A 26,764-nucleotide genomic window follows, 5' to 3' on the forward strand; every position below is an offset into this window, starting at 1 on the left:
TGATAGCTGGTGTTGGCCGCGTGGGGGCTGGGAAAGCTCTCCAGTTCTTTCTAGACACCAGGATATACATCATGTGAAACAATGTGCCAAAACTAAAAAGGAAAAGGGGAAACCAAGACCTACCTGGTAAGTCTGGTGTTGCCGCTATCGTCTGATATAAAATACCACGAAGGCCAGCTTGGAGTCTCCTGTCCCCCCATCCCATGATCCCATTAGACATCCAGTAAAGTGAAAACCACACAGAAAGGAAAAAGAAGAGGACTGGGGCATGTAACCATATGCCTGTGGTGCAGGAAATTCTCGGGTTTGGTGAGCCCTGTAAGAGCTCAGTGGTACCAGGAAGTTTTATCCATGCCACCATTTTGGTTAATGTCATGTGGTCCATTAGTTAAGTCACATGACCATCACCATCTTGATATCACTAACCAAGATGGCGGCCAAGTGACTAAGCCAGCTCCACCTTGATGAGGTCACCCTGTCACAATGGTGACAAAACTACTGGTTACTTTTCCCTTATGGTGAGCTCAGGGCAGAAGTCCCTATGGACATAGGAGCCAGCAGGTGAGATGTAGGTCTAGGCATGCGGGCAAGGAAAAGCAAAGCAAAGAAACAGAGGAAGGAGAAAGTGACCTTGGTGTCATTTTATTCCACCCAAGAATAAAATGGGCTGAGACCAGATGGATTTACGAATATTGAGTAGGGTGGGGAGCCTCTGGGCCAGAGGAGTTGCCTGCTCCCTCAGCTTGGGGGAGGCCTCTTTCCATTCTGGCTTCATGAGAGCTAAGCTGCCAGAGGTTCAACTTCTCACAAGGGAAACTTTTCACACTCTGATAACCAAACCGAGTCACCCTCCTGCCGTACAAGTTTCTCTTGTTCTGATTCCAAATGCCTTATCCACTCCCTTATTGGGTAGGTGGGTGGGTGTCTGTGCTAGGTGCTTCTCAATCAGAAACCACTCAACACACTAACAGAGCTAGGGCTCAGGACTCCACTGTAGGCAAACACATCTCATTTACTTTCCTTATTTAACCTCCAGGGACCAGCCAAGAAGAACTTTGCCATTCTTTGTGCCCACTACCTTGGTCTCCTGCACAAGAGTTGCCTGGCTGCCTTGGTACTCTCTTGGTCCCTTCCTGAGTCCTGAGAAACTTCTGTCCTGGAATCTTTATTGATCCAAAGGAATGTCATTCACCCAAGATCACTGAAACAAGGGTTAGGTGTGCCTCCTCCAGGGGAGGAGACCTGGACATCCCCAGTGTATTTGAAATCCCAGAGAGCCTTGAAATCATTGGAAAAGAAAATCTTGGTGTCATGCAAAGAACACATGAACAAAGAAAATTTGTAATTTGGCAAGGTGATTTGATCCAGCAATAGGTGCATGCCACAACCAACATGGCTAGGGAGCAGCACACCAAGCCAAAAATGCTCTCCGTCTTTACCACGGGTGTAGGTAACGTCATCTCATTCATGGGTGGGAGATCAGCATCACAGTCTGACTGGGTGGCTAATTGTCACAAATGAGAAGGAGGTTTGATGTGGGAGGTCCTTCTGTCTGTGTGCAGCTTCCATTGGTCAATGAATAAAGAAACTGCCCTGGCCTGTTGATAGAGCAGAACTGAGGTAGGCGGGGAAGATGGAGTTCAATTCTGGGAGAAAGAAAGCAGAGTCAGAAAGACACCATGGATCTACCACCAGAGTAAGACATGGTGCCAAAACTTAGCCGGTACGCCACTGCCATGTGGCAATACACAGATTAATAGAAATGGGTTAAACTAAGATGTAAGAGTTAGCCAATAAGAAGTTAGAGCTAATGGGCCAAGCAGTGTTTTAATTAACACAGTTTCTGTGTGGTTATTTGGAGGCTAAGCTAGCCAGGCAGCTGGGATGAATAAGCGGCCCTTCCTTGCAAAAGAGGTTCAGGACATATGAGCCCTCATTGGGCTAAATGCCTTTGATGAAAAAAAAAACAAGCAAACAGAATGTTTCTCATATCACAGAAAAAAATATAAGGAAATTCTCCTTCCCCAGAGAAAAGTAAAGCAGGACAAATCCAGGTACAATATCGCACATATGTAATCCCTGCACTTGGGACATAGAGTTCAAGGTCAGCCTTGGCTACACAGAGCTGGGACTTGAACTAATTGAAATCCCAAAAACAAATAAACAAAAAATAAAAAACAACAACAACAAAACCACAAACCAAACCAATGAACAAGGAGGTGTCAGAACATGAGTTGTCCAGGGTTCTAGAGCCTACACATCCCGTAGAGCCTCAGAGCGTGGTATAGAAGCTCCGGGACCTGATAGAGGTCCAAAGGGGGGGTGGGTCTAGGTGGAGATTGGGTGGAAAGCAGCTGTTCCTCACCCTCCTATCACCAGGCTCCTGCTAGGGGATGTGAGTTCCAGGCCTGGGTTATGTGTAAGGTGGGCTTCATAAAGAGATAGCCAATAAAGTAAGAAGGGTTTAGCAGCAAAAATGAAGCAAATACCACATTGGGGGGTTAGTATGTATTTTAAATTACACATTTTTAAAATTTCTAAACTATGAAATGAATTTCATATTCATAAAAGTATTTTTGGCTTTACGATATTACACCAAGATATTACATTTATTTACTTTGTTTTTTCTATGAGCACGTGTGCTTAGAGTCTAACGTTGCCCAGGCTTCTAAACACATCACCAATATTGACCATGTACTTCTTTATACAAGTGTGTGTGTGTGTGTGTGTGTGTGTGTGTGTGTGTGTGCCAGGGCACATAGTATGTGTTTCTAAGAAGATCAGAGGACAACTTGAAGGACTCAATTCTCTCATTCCAGCATGCAGTTCCAGGAATTGCACTTACATTGTCAGGTTTCTGCATATGAGAAAAAGCTATTTCTCCTTTCTCCCCACATTACTCTCTTTGTCCCACCCCTGTATTTCTCTTCCTCCCCACATTACTCTTTGTCCCTCCCCTCTATTTCCCCTTCCTTTCCACATTACTCTTTTTGTCCCGCCCCTCTATTTCCCTTCCTCCCCACATTGCTCTTTGTCCCGCCCCTCTATGTCCCCTTCCTCCCCACATTACTTTCCTGTCCCGCCCCTCTGTGTCCTTTCTTCCCTGATAGACTCCCTCTTCTGCCCCATGTCACGTATCTGGGTGTATGTGTACACATGCACATATTTATTCCCATCACCTTAGGGCACAATCTGTCATCTTCCGAGAGGAAAAGAAGAGACGTGACTGAGAAGGAGCCAAGTTCAGGTACCCTGGTTCCTAACTACTCCCTTAATTTGAGCAGAGCTTTGACTCCACCAGCATGCCTTCAGGAAGGCATGGTAAGGCAGCGGACTCTGGGGTCCCAGCCCCAAGGCTCCCATAATAACAAGCCTGGGATTTGGCCCAAGGATCTGCATCTTCTCCATGTCCAGACAGGGTGTCCCCAGAACTTGTTTTCAGCTGGCAAATTTGGAGTTCTTCTGAGCACAGAGATGGGGCGGGAGGAACCTGCCCAGGAAAGGCGCTGCTGGAGTCACTGCCTCGCCCGCGGTCTGGCCCGCGGTCTGGCCCGCTGCCTCCCAGTAAACAAGAGGGCAGGCTGACTGGCGTGTGGAGGCAGAGGGATCAACTCACCGTCAACTTACAATCAGGCATGGATGCAGCTGCAGCCAGGCCTCTCTGAGGGGTGGAGGCCACTGTGAGTTGTCTACAGGTCTGGAGGCAGCTGCAGATCCTGATGGAGGGTCCTCTGTACTCTTTTATCCCAGAGGCAGGGCCCTGGTGCCAGCGTCTGTCCACCCACCCACTCCACAACTCTCCTGTTCTACTCATCTGTTGATGGTGGACAACTGCTGCCTCCAGGAAGCCTGTTAGATGCAATCCTCTGTCCATGGTCTCCCATGAACAACATGGCATCAACATCAATAGATATGTGAGTAAAGAAACGTGGTCCAAGGCAGGGAGACAGCTCAGCAGTTAGGGCTCTTACAAAGGACCTGAGCTCAGTTTCCAGAACGCACGTCAGGCAGCTCACAATCCTATAACTCCAGGCCCAAGAGATCCAACACCTTCTTCTGTGCTCTGCAGGGACCAACACACATGTAAAAACACACACATGAGGCAGAGACAGGCAAATCTCTGTGAGTTCGAGGCCAGCCTGGTCTACAGAACAAGTTCCAAGATAGCCAAGGTTACACAGAGAAAACCTGTTTCAGAAAACCTAAACACACATACACATGCACACACACACACACACACACACACACACACACACACACACACACATGTGCGAGCACCCACACACGCACACTAAATTAAATTAAAAATTAAAAAAAATGAGATCTTTGATTACTGTTTCCTGGTTTATATCAAACCTCATTGCAGAAGGCCATCCAGGACAATGGTACCCAGCTCCTCAAAGGGGACATTTAGCAATGTCTCAAGATGGTTTTGTGACACAGGGGCATGGGAGAGTGTTCTGTGGTCATCCTGGAAGCCAAAGCTGCTGGGAGAAGTATGACGGTGCCTAGCACAGCCCACACTGGAGAATTCTCCACCTCAATATCGTGCTGAGGCCAAGAACTCTGTCCACGGGGACAGCTTGAAGCACCTGCTAGGAAAACTCACCCAAGAAAAATGCACAAAACACTCTTTACAGCGTGCCCACTTCAAAAGACCTCAAAGATGTTTGCACCAAAAACAGAGCCTTCTCTTGTCTGATAAGGCCCAACAAGCCAATCACACAGACCCAAATGCCCAGATGCATAGCCTACCTTGCTGGGACCAAGAAGCCAGGGGACTGAAGGACGGAGGTCAGACTCAAAGAGCCAAATGCATGGATGCTCACATTCCTTGAAGAAAACTGTTGTGTGTGTGTCTATGAAACCAAGCACACTTGTATCTAGAGCACTTTTTAATTTTTTTAAATACATATGGTGTGGGAGGTCCTTCTGTCTATGTGTTGTTTTTATTGGTTAATGAATAAAGAAACTGCCTTGGCCTGTTGATAAGGCAGAACTTAGGTAGATGGGGAAAAACTGGACTGAATGCTGGGAGAAGGAAGGCAGAGTCAGAGAGACGCCATGGATCCTCAGCTGGAGATAGACGTGCTGAAACTTTGCTGGTAGGCCACAACCTTGTGGTGATGCACAGATTACTAGAAATGGGTTAAATTAAGATGTAAGAGTTAGCCAATTAGAAGCTAGAGCTAATGGGCCAAGCAGTGATTTAATTAATACAGTTTCTGTGTGATTATTTTGGTTCTGGGTGGCCAGGACGAATAAGTGGTTCCTTGCAACATTTTTTTTGGCCTGTATGTATGTCTGAGCACCCACTGTGTACCTGATGCACATGGACACCAGGAGAGGGCATTGGGTCCCCTGGGACTGGAGCTAGACAGCTTTGAGTTACCATGTAGATTCTGGGAACTGTACTGGGGTTCTCTATATGAGCAGTATACATTTTTAAAAAAAGATTATTTATTATTTTTGGTTGTGAGCCCAGCCTTTAATGGTTGAGCCATCCCTCCAGGCCTATTTTTTTTTTATGTATACAGTTTCCTGCCTGCATGCCTGAAGCGGGAACCCAATTTCATTATAGATGGCTGTGAGCCACTTTGTGATTGCTGGGACTTCTGGAAGAGCAGCCACCTCTCCAGCCCCAAGGTATGTGTGCATTCTTAATGAACTTTAAAACAAAGTAATAGAAAAATAAAGGAAAGGAGAATAATCCAGGAAAGACACTGCCATGCGCCTGTGGACATACACGTAAATACACATGTGTGCAGGTGCAACCACCTACATACAGCATACACACACATGTGCAGATGCACCCGCTTACGTAAAGCACACACACACACATACCTGTGCAGGTGCACCTGCCTACATACAGCACACACATACACACACACACACGTGTGCAGGTGTACCCACCTACACTGACAAGTACATACAGCACACAAACACACAACCCAAAATATTATTTTATTGGAGAGTGACTTAATCCAGGACACATGGATGTGGAGCCTACAGAGAGTAGGGCCACTGTTGGTAGTTTTAAGTTGGTATCTAATTACCAACTATAAACCTATCTCAATGCAGCAGTACTCTGTAAGGGGAGGAAAAGAAACCAAACCCCATGGCTAATAATGACTACATTGAGATGAAGAGAAATCAGCTCAGGCTGTGTTCTGTTGGTAGCAGACTTACCTGAGGAGGAACTCCCACAACATCATCAGCAGATTTTCCCCATGGGGGTGGGGGGTGGGGGTGCGGGTGTAGGTGGGGGTGCGGGTGTAGGTGGGGGTGCGGGTGTAGGTGGATGTGGGTGCAGGTGGGGGTGGGGGTGCGGGTGTGGGTTTGGGTGTGGGTTGGGGTGGGGGTGCAGATATGGGTAGGGAGTGGGGGTGTAAGGGTGGGGTGGGAGTGTAGGGGTGGGGATGGGGGTTTGGGTGGGGATTGGGGTCTAGGGGTGGGTAAGGGTGGGTAGGGGTGGGATGGGGGTTTGGGTGGGATGGTCTTTGCTGTTGTTGCTATCCAGCACCACTAGGGAGGGTGGTGGGTACTGCTGGCTCTTCCGCCAAAATGTATTAAATTTTGTGTTCAGATTGTCTTTATCCTTTCTCAACAAAACAAAACAAAAACAAATACATCCCTCAACTTGAGCTGTTGCTACATCTCAGTAGACCAAGCACTTGCTTGCCTTGCTAACACAGGATTTAAGTTTGATTCCCAGAACCCATTTCTTTTCTGGAAGAAAGGAAGGACATATGGGGCTCTTTGCTCCAAGAGCACTAAGATTTTTGTTTTTGAGAAAGGATCTCATGTGATCTTTAAGAGTTTTCAGAGAGTGTCCTGTCATCAGCATCAACCACCAGAGAGTGCTCCATCATCCACCTTCACCACCAGAGAGTGCTCCGTCATCCAATCCACCACCAGAAAGTGCTCCGTCATCCACATTCACCACCAGAGAGTGCTCCATCATCCACATCCACCACCAGAGAGTGCTCCATCATCTACATCCACCACCAGAGAGTGCTCCATCATCCTGAGAGTGCTCCGTCATCTACATCCACCACCAGAGAATGCTCCATCATCTACATCCACCCAACCACCAACATCTGTGTGAGCAGCCACTATGCCAACCCCATGATGGAAATGGATGGAGTTTATCCTGTGATGAGCCATCGGTCACTGATTGCTTGCCATGAAATCTATACACCACCCCCATCTCCCAGTACTAAGGCCTGAACCAGTGCCCTGTATGCTAGGCACGACCTTGCCTCCGAGCTACAGCCCTCTACTGACTTTTGCTTTTACAGAGGGTCTCACTGAGTTTCCCGGAAAGGTCCTGAACTTGACACAACTTTCTGAGTACTGGAATGCAGGCTTGTATAACTAGGCAGGGCTCACATCACTGTATCAATGGGACCTCCCATGGCTCCCTGCCACTCCAGAATTTGACCTAGGCTCTACCTTCATAGACAAGGTAGCTTTGGAGAATTTGGTTGTACAGTTATGGGTTACAGCAAGCCGAGTAAGACCACCCTGAAATCACACCTGTCCCCAAACAGGATGCAACATTGAGCTCTCAGCTTCCAAGGCACTTCCCTGCCACCTCTACTTTTGGGAGACAAAATTCTGCCTTGCTGTGTGGTAAACGACAAGCCCCGCTTAGGTGGGCTTGCTGAGAGAGCTCCTGGGGGAGGAGGGGTGGCTGTGTGTAGTGAGTCTACATTTGGGCAGAGTGGGTCCACATCCAGCTTCAGCTCACAGGGAACATTCTAGAATGTCAGCCTGTTTGCCTGGGTACACACAGGCCCACAGCCCTTGGCAGAGAGTATAAGGGAGCACGAGGCATCTTCTTCTGCATCCAGGACCATGAACACACAACACACAAACATTATCTGAATTCTTTAAACAGAGACCCAAAATAATTTTAATGCAAATGACAAACATGGGTTAGTCTGTCTCTGTCACATGCCCCACCCATGAATTACAGTACTTTATAAAAATGTTGTAAGATGCGCAAACTAAAGTTCCTTTAAATACAGTGATGGGTTTGGTCCTAATCCATGCTTCTTGGATATCCCGGCTGACTTTGTCATTGTTCTTTGGTAACTAGTGATGAGCACCAATTTAGAGCTGATCCCACATAGGAGAAGGGTGGGTCTGTTCTCCCTCACACCCCTTTCTCTTTCCTAGCACTCCAGATGCAGGGCACAGAGCAGGAGAGAGGCACCTCTCGTGTCACAGGGAGATGGCACCGAATGCTGGCCACAGTGGCAAGCAGACAACCCCCATCCCATTCCCATCGCATCGGATGGTTTGCTTCTGCAGGCCTGGGCTCTCTGAGGTGGAAATTCATGTTTCATGCCTGTGGTTTGGTCTGTTTGTTTCTATCATGACTACCAGAACATTATTACAGAAAAGTCCCCAAGGGGAAGGTGTAGAGGACACTTTAGACAGGCCTCAGTGAGCCTGGGGAAGTTCTCCATCAAGGCAAGGGGTGGTCACCTGCCCTATCTCTGCCCCATGCCACCGTGGCACTCTCCCCAAGGGAAGGACGGAAAGGAGGATAGGAGAGCTGGAGGGAGGGAAGCCAGTCTTGTACTGAGGAGGTGTCCATGGTGGCTCTGAAGCCACTCAGTCCCAACAACCCCAGCTCCACTGGAACTGAGGTACTGATGATAAACGACCCCTCACAGAAGCTCACATGTATACGTGTTTTAAACAACGCAAATCTACACACCCTGTCCCAGAGTCGCCTCTCCGACTTGATGCTAACAATGGTGAAGGGTACCAAAGGGAGAAGGTTGCCATCTTAGAGTCCTTGGATTTCTAGTATGATCTTCTCATGGCCACATTTATCAGGACATTCTTACTGACTGGAGGGGAGCTGGGTTCTCCCCCTTGGGTGCCCATCTTCAGAGCCTTGGCTCTGGGAATCCTTTCCTGCTGTCTCATTGTGGGACATGTGGGATCCTCTACTAAAGTACCCTCTGGGGAAACCCCAATGAATGGCATCTGTTGAAGCTGAGTGGAACTCTGTCTAGAGCAGTGTAGATGCCACAGGGCACTTCAAGGCAGGCATGCAGAGTGGGCTTCCTCTCGCCCTGGGAGGTTTTGACTGGTGGCGTCGCTGCTGCTCCATCACAGGTGGCAGTGTTTCTGAGTGGTTCTGGTGTGTTCTTCACTGGCCTGAGTCTCATGAGGAATGGTTTGAAAGGTAACCTTTGCACCTGACATGTGGCAAGACCCATTCATGTTGAATGATAGGTAGATGAATGGATGGAAGACAGATCTTCTGAGTCTCCAGAAACAGGGGCCAATGGAAGCACCCACGTTAGAAAAAAGGGCAGGAAGGACAGGGCAGGGAGGAGGCTGCCCAGTCCTCCTCATGGATGGAGGCTTATGGCCTGGGAGTACGGCACAAGCGGCCCAGATATAACCAGCTGTGAGAGAAGCTAGTAGGGGCCAAGACGTGGCTGGCAGTGGGGCCATCTTAGTGTGATGAGACTGTTAACATTTACAGGGCAACTCTACTCCCCTGGCTCTAGGACTCTTACCCCCAGTTTCAGTGCATCTAAGGATATTGCAAGGAGACCATCAGAAATTCAGACATACAGGTTCACCCCTTTGATGGATTCTGAGGGTCTTCGAAGTGGACCTGAGACTCTGCATGTAACAGATGCCCTAAGGAATTACCTACGGAGACTCAACATGACACCTAGGCTAAGGGTCACTATCCTTAAGGTAGACAGGCGACTGTCAGGAAGTCTGCATGATGACCTAACTCACCACAGGGGGACTGGGGCTCTGGGTCCCGGACAGACCGAAACCAGGGCTAGTCTTTGCCCTCTGCTTACATGAACTAGGGATTAATATCTAAGGATATGTACTCCTCACTCGGGCCCCTCATCATCCCACCTCTGGCTGCCAGAGTGGAGTGGGCAGAAGGAAGGGGCCGGGGGAGAGGGGCAAGGCAGAAACCTACAGAGAGCCTGTGCCCGAAAACAGGCTTTTTCCACCTTCGGCCACACCCCACCCCAGGTCCACCGGGGAGAAGCATCCTGCAGATTCCACATTGCTGGATCTTGCTGGGCCTTGCTGAGACTCTTGGTAGGCTTGCATTCTGAATGCCAGCCTTTGTGGTCTGGTCTCAGACTCCAAGAAGGCAGAAACTCCTCTTTCTCTCTTCTTTTTTATAAAAGCTTTTAAAGGAAACAATATGTTTGCTAGAAAAACCACAAAAATGATTATATACAAAATGGTTATGTGAGCGTGTATCCATACTGTGGGGAGAGAGGCTGGCCTTCTGAAGCCTACTTGCGCTTCCTCAGGATCATGTACATGAGACCACTGATGAAAGTGAAGGAGAAGGACACCCAGGCTAGAATGAAAGAGTAGCCATAGCTGCCTTCCTGCATCAGGTAATAGACCTGGTAGTTCTGTTGGTGAAGGTCTTGGCGCCGGTCTGTATAAATGGAAGCCCCGATCATGGCACATAAACCTGTCAGGAACCAAGACAGGGGTCAGATATATTGCAGACCATGGTGTAACTTGGAACTAGCCTAACACTTGGTAATGTATTCCCACCAGTTTAAGATTCATACCTTAAGTCCCTTCCCCAGCCTCGGAGAGCCCGTCTGGTCTGAGCCTGCACACTCTAGCCCTCACAGTTCCGGGCTCTTCATCTGAGGCTTCTACCCGGCACACTGCTCCTTCCGCTGTGTACCCAGACAACACACTGTAAATTGTGGTTGTCGTGCTCATAAAATCCACGCTCAGGCTTCATGCTTCGGGGACACCTTCCCTTACCCCCAACTAAAACCAAACTCCTCCATAGTAAGTGTGTGGCTCGCTTCTCCCTTCTGGCTGTTCCCCGACTTCTCCAGTCATTTTGATGGGGACACAATGCAGGCACAGCATAAGTTACATAAGAAGAGCATGTGTGTGCTCCTTTCTGCAGGACGGAATCTGCTTGTACCTGCTGCTAATGGTCTGCTTGTTCTGAGTTAACCTTAACTCTAGATGTCATCCAAATCGGCTACTGAGAAGAAATGCAAGGCTTGGCGGCCTTGGTGCCTGCAGGAGAGCTGATGAAGAGGGAAAGGGGAGTCTTGGAAACAGGAGCTACCCAGCAAGAAGGAGCCCGGGGAAAGGACCAGAAAGCCCGCTTTGCTCTGGCTCCCAAGACTGCCAGCTACTGGATTAACATAGGGTTTAAAGATTCGGTTCTCTGCTTTTGTTTCTGCGGCGGGCAGTAGAGACTGCTTCCAGTTTCACTTACAGGACATGAGCTGGATGATGGCGGTTAGGATGAACCTCTCTCCCTGCTTGAGGCGGAAGAGCTGGAGCAGAAAGATGAGGAAGGAGAGGCTGCAGAGGATGGTGGAGAGGATCATGGTGGCCTGCACGGCCTGCATGATGGAGTAATCTGTGGGCAGAAGTCAAAGACATATCTGAGGACCGAGGCATCACAGAGGGGTCCCCGGACTGCCTACAGTCTGGCATGTCCATCCAACCTTTGGACACGGCAACACAATACTGCCGTCTATAAACCACACTGAGATCCGCACAGTCTTAAGGAAATTCACAGCATTGATTGGGCCCCCTCAACCCTAGCTTTGGGCTGCCGGTCGCAGATTGGATACACCTAGCTTGCAGAAGGCTCCCGCTGCTGTGGAATCTTGCGCCCAGCTCCCTCTAGTGTCCAGCCAGGCACTTGACGAAAGTACCAATTTGGCCAGAAGATGGAGCCAGAACTCTGACTTCTGCCTTCTCTGGGTCGAACTTGACCTGTTTGGCTCAGGAACAGAAGTACAGCCCCGGAGCCTAAACTGCAGCTTCCTTGCTTGCCTGAGGATGGCTGGAGGGAGCGCCGCTCGCAGAGGCCCGACGAGAAATTTACAGCAGTGGAACTTAATGCATCCCAGCTGCATGCACGTCAGGGGCCAGCAGAGAACGCCTGGCTCCGCTCCCTGGGGGACAAACATATTCTCCAGCACAAACGCATCGCCTGACTCCACTCCTCAGGTGCAAGAAAGCTGTGGGAGCACGGTGTGTGTGGCAGGGCTACCTGGGTAGGAACTGAGGAACGGGCAGACGGACCTTGTGGGGTGTTAAGAATGTTTCCTACTTAGTTTTCAATGGCGGCTTGCTAGGAAGGAGTATATAAAATTGTCAAAACTCATTGAGCCCAGGAGTCCTTAAGAAGTGTATACTCCCATGTTTGTTAATGACAGCCCTGTTCTAAAATCTATTATCAAACTTCACCGAGACAAAAAGAACCGGAACACTGGACATTGAGAACACTCATCTGGGGGCTTCTAGAGTCTCCTGGGGAATTTCAAAGTGGGCCAAGGTTGTGACCCTGTGTCTCTGAACATCACTTATTAAATTTTCCACGGAGCCACCAAGAATCGCTTGTTTGAGCTGCTGTTACTCTGGGGTGGGTGCCTAGAATCTGTATTTTTAGCAAGTGTCCCAGGTGCTTCATGCCTGGTGACGAGGCAAATGTAGAAACTGGTTTTGTGAGGAAAATGACTCTATACTTTTAGCATAGGCTTTCTTGGCATTGGATTGCAAAGTGTGCCACTGGCGGCTAGCTGTCAGTGAGGGCAAGGCTCAGCAAGGCAGGAGAGCAGAAACTCAGTGTGTGTGTGTGTGTGTGTGTGTGTGTGTGTGTCACCTTGCTGTGGCTTCTGCATTCCTGGAGGCCTCAGGAACCGGCTCACTCACAGGGTTAGCATCTCACAGCCCCTGCTAAGAGCCCTCCATGTGCACAGCTTCTGCATTCCTGGACTCAACAACCATTTTTGAGGTATGTGGATTGGGGGAGAGCCCAGAAAGTTCCAGAAAGCAAAATTTGAATTTGCCATGTACCAGACCAGATCCACACAGATGAAATGACATACAGCGATTGTATCCGATGTCATAAGTCATCTAGAAACCAAAGCATAGAGGAGGGCAGGTATAGGTTGCATGTAAATTTGTTTCATTTTACATCCTTTGGGATCCTGGGGGAGGGGCAGAGGGCATCTCAGAGCCAGTCCTGCAGATTCAGACGCACAGCTACAACTGCAATGTAGGGTGCTTATGTTTTTGTTTTAATACAAAGAAAACCGAGGACGGACGGGCTGGAGAGAGGTCAGCGGGTTACAGCGTCCGCCACCTGGCTAGACAACCCGAGTTATGGAAGGCACAGAGAGCTGACTCTCACGGATTGTCCTTTGATGTCCACATGTGTGCCATGCCCTTTGATGCAGCCAGTGTGGTCAGACTTCACCGAGGGTCTCTGGCTTTTAGTCTAGCATTTTCTCCCACTTTCATTCGACACCAGTTTACCACTGATGGTAGGACCAGAATGAATTAACATATAAAAATAAATTTATGTGTGGAAAAAGTCTGAGCTGGCAGGATTTTCTTTTTATTCAGCAAAGACTCAGGCAATACATAATCCAAACTTCTGGTCACATTTCTTCTTCTTCTTCTTTTTTTTTTGGGGGGGGGGGTGTTTGTTCCTTTCACAACTCTTAAGATATCAGAACCATCCTTAGCTCCTGGGCCATACCAAACAGGCCTTGGGCTGAGTTTAGCTGGCAGGACACAGATCCCTGCAATAACATGGAAATAATCCCACATGGAGAGCAAGGAACACAAACAGCAGAGGCTGTCCTGACTGACCCTGGTTACCACCACAGTGGACTCTTCCCAGGGCTCATGTGAGCATGATGCACAGGGACAGAGAGCAAGTGCAGCGCCCTAGGTCTGCTGAGGTGGTCCTGCCTGGGTCTGCCTGGGGCTGTTGGGGGGGCACCAAAGCTCCACTCACCTGTGAACCCATCGCTGCCACTCAGGTCATTGATCTCTGTGCAGTTTGTATTGTTGATGCACACTCTCCAGATGTCCGCTGAGAAGTCTTCTCCAACCCACCAGGCCTGTAAAGGCAACGGGAGCTGCTGGTTAACGACTCAGACCGACCCCAGTGCTGCTGGCCTGAGGAGTAAATGTGGGCCCTTCTCAGAGTCTCCTGGGGACTTCGTTCAAGTACACATTCCTAGTCAAGAGGCCTCAGGTCAGTTCTGAGTCTGTGCTGAGTCCCTTGGGATGCCAGGCTGCAAGTCCTCAGAAGGACCTGAGGTGGCCCGTGTTCTCATGACATGTGGGGGAAACACTGAGTTAGCAAAGCCATCGGAGTAAATGGAGACCAGTTCTACCAGAACGGCAGGGGCAATGTGTAAAAGAAAGGATGACGCCAAGGGACAGCCTGCTGCAGTAGCAAGGGAATGGAACCAGGCTGGACATCTGGATGCTGGAAATGTGGCACATGTACAAAATGGAACTGAAATAAAGCCATGACATTTGCAGGAAATGGGTGAACACACCAGGCTCAAGGAGATACCACACTCATGGTTTCTCTTAGATGAAGAACTAGATTCACAACTGTGTATGTGTGTGTATTTATGTGTGTGCTTACAGGCCATGGGACTAGGACTGGGGTCAGAGCCTGGGAGAAGACTTTAAAAAGAAGGGATATAGAAGTTAATGGAATTCACATGATCAGACAGCCGAAGGGGCTTACTGGGGAAGAAGGAACTAGCTGGAGGAGAAGAGCCAATGAGAACAAAGGATGACGTCACACCTGTATGACGGTGCCACGAGGAAACCCATTACTCTGTATGTTAACCCTAAAAATCAATTCAGAAAAGTATCCAAGGCCTGGCAAGAAGGCTCAGGGATGAAGAAAGGCTCTTGCTTCTGAGCCCGGTGACCTGATTTATTCCCAGGATCCACATGGTGGAGGGAGAGAATCAGTTCCAGAAAGTTGTCCTCTGACCTCCACACATGTGCCCCCCGCAAGCAAGGAATGAAAAATAGAAACGCTTAAATTTTTTTAACATTCAAACAATAAACAAATTAAAATGAAATGAAAAGGGGGGCATCCTGCGATGAGCAGAGGAGACTCTGCCTTGGCCCCAAGCCTTTATTTCCCCTTGCACTTCTGTTCCTGCCCCTTACCCTTGACGGCCCGCCTCCTAGGCTGGGTGCCTCCTTCCTGCCCACTGGGCCCACATACACCCCCGTGTTCCCACTTACATCCAGCCTCAAGGGCAAGCACAATTTCAAGTACATACCAAACACAGGCTGACTCACTGGCTGGCACACCTCTGTCCATCATCCAGGTGACATGCTAATATAAACACCTGGGTGTGGGAGCACATTCCAGCACTCCCCCCGTGCCCCTCCTCTGTGCCCATCCAACCCTTTCACTAAGTCTGGGAAATCTCTGGGATCCTAAAGGACTAGCTGCAGGAAAGACACACACACGTGCACACGCACACACACACACACTCTAGAAGAACCTTCAGTTTATGTTTTTCACACTGTAGGCCCTTTCCTTGGAGACTCCAAACACTTCAAACCAACACATCTATGTGACCGCAGCCTGGGCCACTCAGCAGCTCAGCAAGATCCTCGAGGAGGCTGTGTTCACATCCTGCTGGCAGAGCCTAACGAGGAGCCTCTGGGATGTTTCAAGTCCTTGCTCCACCTCTTACTACAGTGTACATTCTGGCAAGGGCCAGAACTGACTGAAGGTTCAGTCCCATCTGGGAGCCTTGGAGCTATCAGAGGCAAGCCCCTGCCTCCTGGATAGGCCAAGATGATGCACACAAAAAGGCTGAATTGCCAAGGAGATCGCTGGAGTGACGAATGTAAGACTTAATGGTGCCACTGTAGTGATTAACCAGGAAGTAAATATGCAGGCAGCACTGGGGGCCATGTGCGCAGTGCACACCAGCTCTCGGGATTCAGGAATGTGGCTGTCCACTTGGTTAGACTAAGGGATGACTAGAGGCTAATCACACCTCTGGGAGTCTGTGAGGGATTTCCCAAGAGAGCTGACGTGGGAGAGTAATGGGAGAAAACAGACACCCCCGCATTGGAGCAGTGCTATCTAACCAACGAGCTGGGGGCCTGGATGGGAGGACATTGGAGGAAGGGCAGTGCAGTTCATGTATGTGTCTGTCTGGTGTGGTGTGTGTGCGTGCGTGCAGATGCTTTTCTCCATGAGTGATGCTGTCTGTCACTGCCTCCATCCTTCACTGCCATGGGAATGCAGTGTCTTCAGCCATCCATTAATGGCTGATGACCTGTTCTCCATTTCTCCACACTTCAGTGCCAGCCTGGGGCTGCTGAGGCATCCGGCCTTGTGGACTTAGCCGCTCTGGGGCTCTTGACCTCTCCAGTGTGAACGCTGCTGTTGGACCACTCCGCTCATGTCAGTCCATCTAAAGCTCACATACACAGCGCTCGCACAGTAGACAGACACACAGCATGTGCGCGCACACACACCAAATAGAGACATACTACACATACCAGACAGATACACACACACACCAGACAGAGATAAACTGTAGTAGACACACACCAGATAGATACACATATACCACACATAAACACACACATACATATCATATAGATATACTCATTACAAATACACACACAGACATATCAGACACACACCTCACACACACACTCTTATAGATTCCCAACTGGTTGGCCTTCTGAGCAGTTTTCTTCCTCTTAACAGTCTCTGTAGTTTGAAATGACCAGAGGAAGCCAGGCATTGGGGACAAGACCAGGTCTCCATTAGAAATATCACCTCCTGCCTGGGGCAAGGGGCTATCAAATACTCCCTTGCTAATACAGCTGCCAGCTGGACCCTGAAGGAACAAGTTACATGTCAGGGGCCTGTGGAGAGTTTAGAAAGTTACACTCAGGAAATTTGATGGGGAGTCTGTAAGTGGGCAAGTAACTCAGGGCCTGGCTAGGAACACAGTGCTTGGTTAGTAACACAGGGCCTGGCTAATCAGAAGATGCAGGGGACACGGAGGAGGTGGCTGGATTGGTCATCCAGGCTGATTTTGCTTCCTGCAGGACAGCTATGAACATCTGGAGAAAACATCCCTTCTACTGTGAGTAGAACAACCTAGTGATAAAGGCCAGGGATGTTGCTAGACCACTGCAAGGTGCAAGATGTCCTTTGGCATGAATGACCATGCCGTTAGCCACCGTGAATAGAGCGGCAGAGATCATGGGTGTGCAAGCAGCCCTGTGGTAAGATATAGGCCTTTGAGAACACACCTTCTGGGTGTGTGGTATGGTTAGGGGAGTGGCAGTGCTAATTTCAGTTAAATTTTACCTTATTTAAAAAAAATCAGGACACACAGCAATAGGTGTCACTCTGCCACTGTCAAAATAAGTTTGTTTTCCCTGCTTCTCCTCCCCGTTTTTTCCTCCATCCTCCTGCTCCGCCCTTAGCTACGCCCACATCCATAGCCTCCTTTCTCTTGCACCTCGCATGTCCTGCCATGCTCCCTCTTTACCTCCTTACCTTTGAGTGGGTTGTTGTTTGTCCTAAAAAAATACTTTGACTATTTCATACATGTATACAATGTGTTTGGGGCCCTTCGCCCGCATCACTGTCTCCTCCTCCTCCACTCGCACAGAACCCACTTTCCTCCAGCAAGTGCCATCACGCTGTCGTGTCTTTCCCACTGAGTTATCTGGTGGTGTCTGTGTGAGCATGGGTCATGGTTATTTGCTGGCACACAGGCAACTTGCCAGCAGCTACACCACCGAAGAGAATGCTGTCATTTGTTTTCTTGATGACAGTCACTCTGATAGGGGTGAGATGGAGTCTTATAGGAGCTTTAATTTGCATTGCCCTGATGGCTAAGGATGTTGAACACTTTAAAAAATATTTACTGGCTGGCTACATGTATTTCTTTATCTTTGAGAACTATTTGTTTAATTTGTTGGTCCATTTATCAACTGGTTGTGTGTGTGAGTGTGCTTGTGTGCATGCGTGTGCATGTGCACGTGACTGCTTGTGTGAGTATGAGTGTGTATATACTTATACACTCATTCTGTAGACCAGGTTGGCCTCTAACTCACAGAGATCACCTGCCTTTGCCTCCCAAGGCTGGGATTAAAGGTATGTGCCATCACTACCCAGCAGATTTTGTAGTTTTTTATGTATTTAAGATATTAACTCCTTGTCTAAAGCAAAAGAGGCAAAACCTTAGAAAACATATTTTGTATCCTAATTATAAAAGCAAAATAGTAGCCGGGGAGATGGTTCAGTGGTTGAGGACATTTGCTGCTCTTGCAGAGGAGCCAGGTTCAATTCCCTGCACCCACATGGTGTCTCACAACCATCTGTAACTCCAGTTCCAGGGGTCCAAAGTCCTTTTTCTGACCCCTTTAGGGCACCAGGCACTCAAAAGTGGTTCATAGACAGGCATGTAGGCAGAACATCCAAATACACAAAATAAAATAAATAAATTTAAAGAATAAAATAAAAACACTGAGTAGAAAAAAGGAATTAGGGGGCTGGAGAGATGGCTCAGAGGGTAAGAGCACTGCCTGTCCTGAGTTCAATTCCCAGCAATCACATAGTGGCTCACAACCATCTATAATGAGACCTGGTGCCTTCCTTGCCAGCAGTACATTGTATGCTTAATAAATAAATAAATAAATAAATCTGAAAGAAAGAAAGAAAGAAAGAAAGAAAGAAAGAAAGAAAGAAGAAAAGAAAGAATTATCTAGCTCTGAATGGCAATGGTGCCAAGGCTGAGAATGGCAGAGGGCGGGACTTATCCTTGGGACAGCTGGAAGACACGCATCACACCAGCTAGCCCAGGCTAGCCTCAGCCGAACCTGAGCACAGGATGCTCCCAAAGTTCCATCCGTGCCCAGGATGAGAGCACCCAGGCCTGGGTTGGGGAGATGCCTTAGCAGAGAGGACACCCAGAGATCACAGTCACACCCTCCCCATTCTCCACCCTGCTCTGTGGTCTTTGCTGCCCCGTGACTTCGGGGTGGTTGACAAGAATAGGAACTCACATTGTTAATGGTGGAAATAAACAGCAGCGTCGCACAGATGATGTGGAAGACGATGATGAAGGCCAGAATCACCAACATGTTCACAGAGCAGTGAAGGCCGGAGAGGGACGAAGAGCCAGAGGATGGCGGAGAAAAATCCACACCTGTCAACGACAAGACAAAACTCAAATCAACAACTTTTAACAGGATCTCAGAAAATTTAGGACAGCTCTTCCTGTTTTCTTGCCTTGAAGCCCAGAGGCTTTGCACTGCTGAATCCAAGTGGAACAGGAGGGTGAAGACCAATTAAAACCTCAAATTCAGAGCTGGGACAGTAGCTCAACTTGTAGAGTGCTTGTTTAGCATGCATGAGGCCTGGGTTCGATTCCCCACCACTGCATAAAAATGGAGGCATATGCCTATAATCCCAGCACTCTGAAATGGATGAAGCCGCACCGTGAGTTAGAGGACAAAGGCCAGGCTGAGTTGCATGAGAAACTGTCTCAAGAGCAATGGGGGCCACACAAGTACCTGCCGCAGCAACAATGTTGGTCTGATGGCCTGAGCTCAATCCCGGAAGAACTACTCCACAGAGTTGTCCCCTCACCACCACATGTGTGCTGTGGCCTGCATGCCTACACACAGCACACAACAGACATGCACACATGTACATTTTGTTTTAGGTTTTGTGTTTTTTTTGAGACAGGGTATCACTATGCAGACCAGACTAGCCTGGAACTCATGGAGATTCACCTGCCTCTGTATCCAAGGCTGGATTAAAGGTATATGCCACTGAGTTCAGCCTACATATACATTTGAAGAGTGTTGGCTCCTGACAGGTGTGATTTCATGTTCATCGCTGATCCCACAGGAAGACTACACCTCCCAGAATCCCTTGCACTTAGAGTGGGCCAGTGGAGCTAGGTGATGTTGAAGCCTCACACCTTGGACTGAGTTATGATTGACAAGACTCTGGGTGTTCCTGAGATTTCTGGGTAACTTTTAAAAACTGGAGTAGGACAATCTGAATAGTATAGAACACAAAGCGGCTGCAGAGGAAATGAAAGCCGTGTGCCACGCTCAGGAAAGACAGGCCTGCTCAAGAGAAAGCAAGACACTCGGCGTGTGAGAACCTGTCGAAGCCAGGCTGCTTCATGCAAAAGAGGGAGAGTGGATACAGGTGACGTGTGAGGTGGAAAGAAAAAAGCATTCAAAGGAATGATTTGAATATTCCAGAGTTAAAAGTCACATGTGGGAAAGTCCATGAAACCTCTGAAGTGTTTTACAAACGTGACCATTGTGTTGGTTGACAAAACCCAAAAGTCATGTGAACGTGTCACATTAATGGGGTTGGAAAAGTTCACCCCCAAATCAATACACGGCTCCTTTCATGTCAGTAATTTGCAACCTGAGTCTATTATTAAAATCTGTAAAATTGACTTTTAATCTCTCTGTTTAAATACAATGCAGACTAGGCCTTGTTTATGCTGTGATTAAATCTTAGTTTTTAGTGAACTAATACATATGTAAGTGTGTAAAAAGTGTGTGCGCATGCACACCTGCACACACAGATTTCTGAAATACTTGAAAGTTGCTTAAACCCAACCTTCTTTTTATCTAAGTGCTTTACAGTGTATTTCTGAAAAATGAAGATATTTCCTTACATAGCCAAAGTGTAATAATCATAATTAAGAATTTAATACAAGGGCTGAAGAGCTAGTTCCATGTAAATGTGCTTGTCAGGCAAGGGTGAGGACCTGAGTTCAAATCTCCAGATCCTAGTCAGAAGCTGGACCAAGTAACGCAAGCATCTATGCTCTTCCTAGGAGACGTGAGACAGAGACAAGAGAAGTCCTGGGGAAGCTCAGGGACCAGCTCCTGGCTCACACAGTGGAAAAGCAATGGCAAACAGGGTGGAAAGCGAGCACTGACCGCTGAGGTCCTCTGACCTCAGCATGCATGCTATGGCACATGCGAGCTCACTTTCACATACACAAATGCATGCATGTGCATGCACTCACCACCAAATCTACCAAAACACAATGGCAGCATCTCATTTATCACCCATATAACACACCTCCAGATAGCCCACGCACACCTATGTGATTTTTCTCCTCCGAGATGACAGTCTCCATCTGTCCCTCACTCTCTTCCCTCTAGAGTGGCCCCTCACTCATTTTCATGACAGTGATGGGATTTAAGAGAGAGCATTGGCCTTCTTTGTGGGATGTCTAACATGCTGGTTGCTGTGGTCTGAGTATGAAGTGCTTGGCTGCCAGCTGGAAGGCATTTGTGAAGTGACTGGGTTTTAAGGGCTCCGACCAAAGGAGTGGATTCATCCCTGAGTGGATTCATAATATGATAGCATTGGGGTGTGGAATCTTTAGGAGGCGGGGCCTAGCTGGGGGAAGTAGATTTCAGAGGGTGTGCAGAGTCCTTAGTCCTCTCTTCTCTGTTTTTTGTCTCTGGGAGATCCTCTCCCTCCATAGATCCTTACTGCCACAATGTTTTGTCTCACCATAGGCCTAGAATCAACAAAGCCAGACAGAGCCCAAATGAAGTTGTTCTCCTTCAAGCTGTCGTCTTGGTTACAGAAACAGAAAGCCTGACCAACATTCTCAGTGCTTCTCCATTTCTTCCCTTTCCTGTTGCTGTGCTAAGGTAACAAAAGTAGTTGATGACAGCTCACAGTTCATGGTTGTAAGCCATCACACAGGGAAGCCAGAGGCAGAAGCATCTGAGGGAAAAGAGCAGAGACGGATGGGTGCCTGAGGGAAGCCACAGTGGTCAGCATCTGCGGTGAAGACGCAGAAAGGGATGGATGCTGTGCTCAGCTCACTTGATTCTTTTTGTGCAGTGGAGGATACATCCCAGGGAATGGTGCCACCCAGAGTGGATGCCTCTTCCCACCTCATTAGCTTAGTCATGATAACACCACAGGCGTGGCCAAAGTCTGTCTCCCCAGGGACTCTGGATCTCAGCAAGTTGCCAGCCAAGACTGTTATCAGAGCCACGATTCAATGCAGACTGTTTTCTTAGCAAGAATGCTACATAATGGATGTGACTTTGATACACCCCACCAGAAGCCCCAGAGTGTCAATCTGTCCCATAGGTGACGTGACCAGCTGGTAAGCTGGTTACGGCTGCCACATTCACTTCCCTCTCCTTTGTAATCGCAAAGCCATCTGGGGCTGGAGGTCTAGCTCCATGGCAGAGTACTGACCTAGATGTGCCAGATCCTGGAGTTTGAGCCCTAGCACTGTGTGTGTGTGTGTGTGTGTGTGTGTGTGTGTGTGAGAGAGAGAGAGAGAGAGAGAGAGAGAGAGAGAGAGAGGGAGAGAGAGAGGCAGAAAGAGACAGAGACTGACAGAAACTGAGAGAGAGAGAGAGAGAGAGAGAGGAGAGATAGAAAGAGACAGGTATAGAAAGACAGAGAAAACAAGAATAAGGAGAGGGAAAGGAGAGAGCAGAAAAATGCAAGGCTCCGACAGTCGTCTGTAGGCCAGGGAGCCACGCAAACTGAGGATTTGAGTCCAGATCCACAGAAAAGGTTGGGTGTGGTGAAGCACACGTGCTAACTGCCCCCCACACCCCATGCGATGGGGAGGGGATGGCCACATCCCGAGGGCTTCTGGGCCAGCCAGACTAGCCAGAATGGTGGACTCCAAATTGGTGAGAAACCCTGTCCTGGAAAAATCAGGTGGAGGAAGACAGCTGAATTGACCTCTGGCCAATACATGTGTGCACATACACCAGTGAGTGGGTTCACATACATACATGCACAAAACACAATTGTTTTCAGAGAAAGATGCTTTATTGTGGTAAAGTATGAATAAAATGTAATTGGTCCCTTTGTCTAAACACTATATCTCCATCACCGCCACCCAGTTCTAGCACAGCCCATGACTCTATCATGAAACTGTTACCTGTTACGCAGTCATCCCTCCCAACTCAGCCCTAAGTCTCTGGATGCTCTCCTGGACAGTGACAGTCGAAGGGACAGCTGCTGAGCTTCTGTGCCTGGCTTCCTCCACTCAGCGTTGTATTTTCCACATTATAACATGGTCACGGGGGTTTCCTGAGATGAAGGAAGGGCCCAGCTGTCATGAAGCTTTCACCTTAATAGTCAGAGTGCCCGCAGGTATTTGTGAAATGGAATTGTTCAAGACTGCACTTTTCTGACAGCAGCTGGCCTGCCGCCTCCCTCTGCCGGACACGCCTTGGACAAACCCTTCACCCTTCTCTGCCAGCTCTCCTCGCTGATATCTTACGACTCCCCCATTATTCCCGCGGGGACTGACCGAGGCTCATGGGCTCACACGGGCGGGCTTATCTCTGAGACCAGGATTGAGCACACGAGCCAGGAGCTGTGCAGCCACAGAACATATTCAGGGAGGTCCAGGCAGCTATTCCTGCAGCAGCTGGCTCACCAACTCAGATTCCTCCAATTCTTTACTAAGGGACAAACTCCTCTTTGTTGAGGCCTGCGTCATGCCCAGTGTCACCATACACTGCCTCCAAATAACTGTACTTCTGACCTTCCAATAAAAGCGCACCCGCCAGGCTGAACGCCACAGCACTGCCACATGCTCAAAGGCCCGTTCACCAGGACAAAACTCGAGGACTGAACTGGTGTTCTTCAGTGTTCTGCTCACACAACACAGACATACACACAAAGCTGAAACTCCTAAAAAGGAACAAGAGCTGTAGCCTGAATCCTTTCAAATAAACCCGTTCAGGTTCTAAAGCAATTAATTGAAGAAAGTGACAATGTTAAACTTTTTGTTCAGATGAAGGTAGGAGGACCAGGAGTTCAAAAGCAGTTTTGGCTGCATAGATAGTGAGTTCAAGGCCAGGTTGGACTACAAGAAAGCCTGTCTCAAAAACAGAAAAAGAGGAGGAGGAGGAGGGGAGGAAAGAGAAGAGAGAGGAGAAGTGAGGGAGGGAAGGGAGGGAAATTGCTGAACACTGGGATTGCAACTCCTAACCGGTTTCCCCGTTGACTCTGAAGCACTGAGTTCAGTTCCTCACACTCACAAGTCAGGCCTTTTATCCACCAAGTCATGTCCTCAGCCCCATTATCAACTTCCTTTGAAAAATGCTTTTATTTATTTATTTTATGTGCAACTGTGGGCATGTTCATGCTACGGTGTGCTTCTGGAGATCAGAGGGTAACTTTGGTAGCCAGTTCTCTTCCCACCATGTGGGGCCTGGGGCTCGAACTCAGGTAGTTAGGACTGGAGACAATCACCTTTACCCACAGAGCCATTTGACAGCCTGTTAACTTCTTTGTGTTGATGTTGTTTGTCTATTTATTTACTTAGCATGTTGGATGCACATATGCTGTCAGAGTGAGTGAGGTAAGTCGGCCTCCTTTCTGCTGCACAAGGCTCCTCCCCCTACACACATACCCGTGTTAACTTCCTGCTTAGAGAAGTGTTCCCTTGTGATCAATTGCCTCTCCCTTTCTCCTGTCACCTAAGTGTCTCTATGTAGGTGACAATCATCATTGTCTGGTCATCATGCAAACATCCTGCTCTCTTTCCTCCCAAGAATGCTACCCCTATCTCTCAATCTCTGTTCCTCCATCTTTCTGTCTGTTCCCCCACCTCTCTCCCTCCTCTCTCTTTTTTCCCTCCCTCCCTGCCCCCCTCTTTCTCTCTCTCTCCCCCCATGTTTCTTCCTATGTTCTTTCTACATTTAAGTCACCCCAGAGCCTGGTTGCAGAGGCCAGACAGGAGTCCACCCCTCGCAGAGCGCATTCCAGTCCTCTCTGTTCCTCTCCTGGCTCCATCCTCCTGGGCTCCCTGCCATAGGCAGCCTCAGCAGCTGCTGCTGCCTGCGGCTGAACCATCCACACACAGCGTTTTTCAGGGAAGACCAGCAAATCCCACTGTAGGCGGCTAGAACTCTAAGATCTGCAGGAGCTGGAGCAGATTCCAGGAGATGGGTGCCCAGAGGGGCCACCCCACATGAAAAAACAGACGCAGTGGGATGAAGGGTGGAGCTGTGTTTGCATACCATGTCTTGGTGTCAAGCCTTGTGAAGCTAGCTGAGCAAGGGCTCATTATCCCCATTTCACAGATGACAAACTGAGGCTTCAGAAGAGGGCCCAACCCTTGGTTTACCGTCCTGACTCCAGGGCACTTTTCCGTCTTCTCTCCTGCTCTTTCCCATATTCAAGGACGAACACAAGCATAGAAGGGCTGCTGACTCAGTGGCCCTCCCGTGTCCAGGCACCACGCTCATCTTGCCAAGAATTGTGGGATACTGCTAGCAGGATTCTGACGAAGGCAGCCTGGGGTCCCCTCCTGTCCTTCCTTCACATAATCCAGGCCACGGGCCCAGGACTTTGGCTTTCGCCAAGAGGAAGTGGCTTTGGCACAGGCCGCATCCGTGCAGAGGAACCAAAAGTCCAGGGAGGGCCTGCTGATTGGATGACAGCTCTGTCCATCCAGCTCCATCCCACCTCACCTGACCCCGAGGACTGGGCTAGGACCATCCCCAGAAGGACAGGACCAAAGGCAAGGCAGAAGTGTGGGGCCTTGCGAGGAGACCTGAGCTACTTGATGAGGTCTGGGCAGTCCTCCAGTCAGAACCCTCCACCTATAGTCCTGCTTCCTGGGCACTGGCCTAGCTGGGGAGATGCTGGGCCACACTGATCAAGGAAATCTGGTACCCACCCTGGAACTGGTGCCTCCACCCACGTCTGGAACACAGGCCTCTCCTGCTCCTTCAGTATCCAGCTGAAAGTAACTTCTGCCTCTGTTTTCAGGAAGACAGAGACCAACTCTGCCTCCTGTCTTGGAGTTTGGAAACTCGCCAGAAGGGAATATTGAGGCTTCCGGGATGCACTGGGGACAGTGGAAGCCCATGGATCCAGGGCAGCCAGACTTTACACTCTGGCTTCACTCTGGGGCTCTGGGCTAAAGGCCAGCACTTGGCTCTGTGCGGAAACGGCCACAGGCGGGACACTGGGATTTGGCAGATGCCCAGTGTGGAAGCCATAGAGAAAGAATGGTTTGTCTGCACCCCTGTAGGTCTTTCAACCCAGTGGCATAATAACCATGACATCAACGGGAAAGGCAGCCACTGTGTGTTGCCTACAGTGTACCAGCCTCCCCGAAAGGGGTCGTTATACATGCGATGAGCGCTGGTGGAGCACCTGTTGTGCTTCGTGCCACTGAGACACGGACACCTGAATCCAGTGGCTCTCTGCATCCTACAAGCATGTGGTCCAGGAAGTTCAAGGCTGTTTAAATATACAGATATGGCTTGGCAGGCATGTGTAGTGGTATAGCAGGCCTAGGTGAAAGAAAAACAGTCCAGTGTGGTCTTTGAGGTGAGCAGTACCGGGCAGACCAGAGAATGCCCACAATGCCAAGATGTACCAATGCAAGGGGAGCATGTACCCCACAGGAAGTGAGCCTGCTGTTGGCAGAGCTTAATAGGAATGAGGAGTCATGAGGCAGCCACAGGAAGAAAACTCTGGGCCCAGACAGCCTCACTGGTGAATTTGACCAAACATTAAAGGGGAATAACCCCAAATCCAGGAGGCTGAAGAGGGGTCCAAAAACCCTCCCTACCTTCACAGTCAGTCTGTGAAGCCAACACAGATCACCGACCAGACTAAAACATACATACAAGTAAAATTGTATGGGATGAACAGGTTATACTTAAGAATATATATGCATATACATATATGAATACAATAACATTGGAGAAAAAAGGCTGTGAATTTGAAGGAGAGCAGTGAGGGATATATGGAAGTGTTTAGAGGGGGAAATGAATGAGACAAATGTTACAATTAAATTATAATCTCAAAAAGCTGGCAGACCAGAATCCCTCATGTGCATGAAGGGAAAAAGTGAACATTTCTGTTCTGCGATAT

The 26,764-nt window shown here is 48.9% G+C and overlaps 1 protein-coding gene across 1 annotated transcript in view; it reads right to left on the minus strand.

Moving 5' to 3' along the window:
• Positions 1-7,882: 7,882 nt before the first annotated feature.
• The window catches only part of Emp2 (epithelial membrane protein 2), a 43,893-nt gene continuing 25,011 nt past the window's right edge, over positions 7,883-26,764 (minus strand). Inside the window, exons 2-5 of the mRNA XM_075942007.1 lie at positions 18,895-19,037; positions 13,817-13,922; positions 11,273-11,419; positions 7,883-10,492 (exon numbers count right to left, since the gene is read on the minus strand). Coding sequence (XP_075798122.1) covers positions 10,305-10,492; positions 11,273-11,419; positions 13,817-13,922; positions 18,895-18,972 — 519 coding nt within the window. The 5' untranslated portion in view covers positions 18,973-19,037 and the 3' untranslated portion in view covers positions 7,883-10,304. The remainder of the gene's footprint in view (positions 10,493-11,272; positions 11,420-13,816; positions 13,923-18,894; positions 19,038-26,764) is intronic.

This window comes from Microtus pennsylvanicus, chromosome 11, assembly GCF_037038515.1.
Source record: "Microtus pennsylvanicus isolate mMicPen1 chromosome 11, mMicPen1.hap1, whole genome shotgun sequence".
NCBI classification, from domain to species: Eukaryota; Metazoa; Chordata; class Mammalia; order Rodentia; family Cricetidae; genus Microtus; species Microtus pennsylvanicus.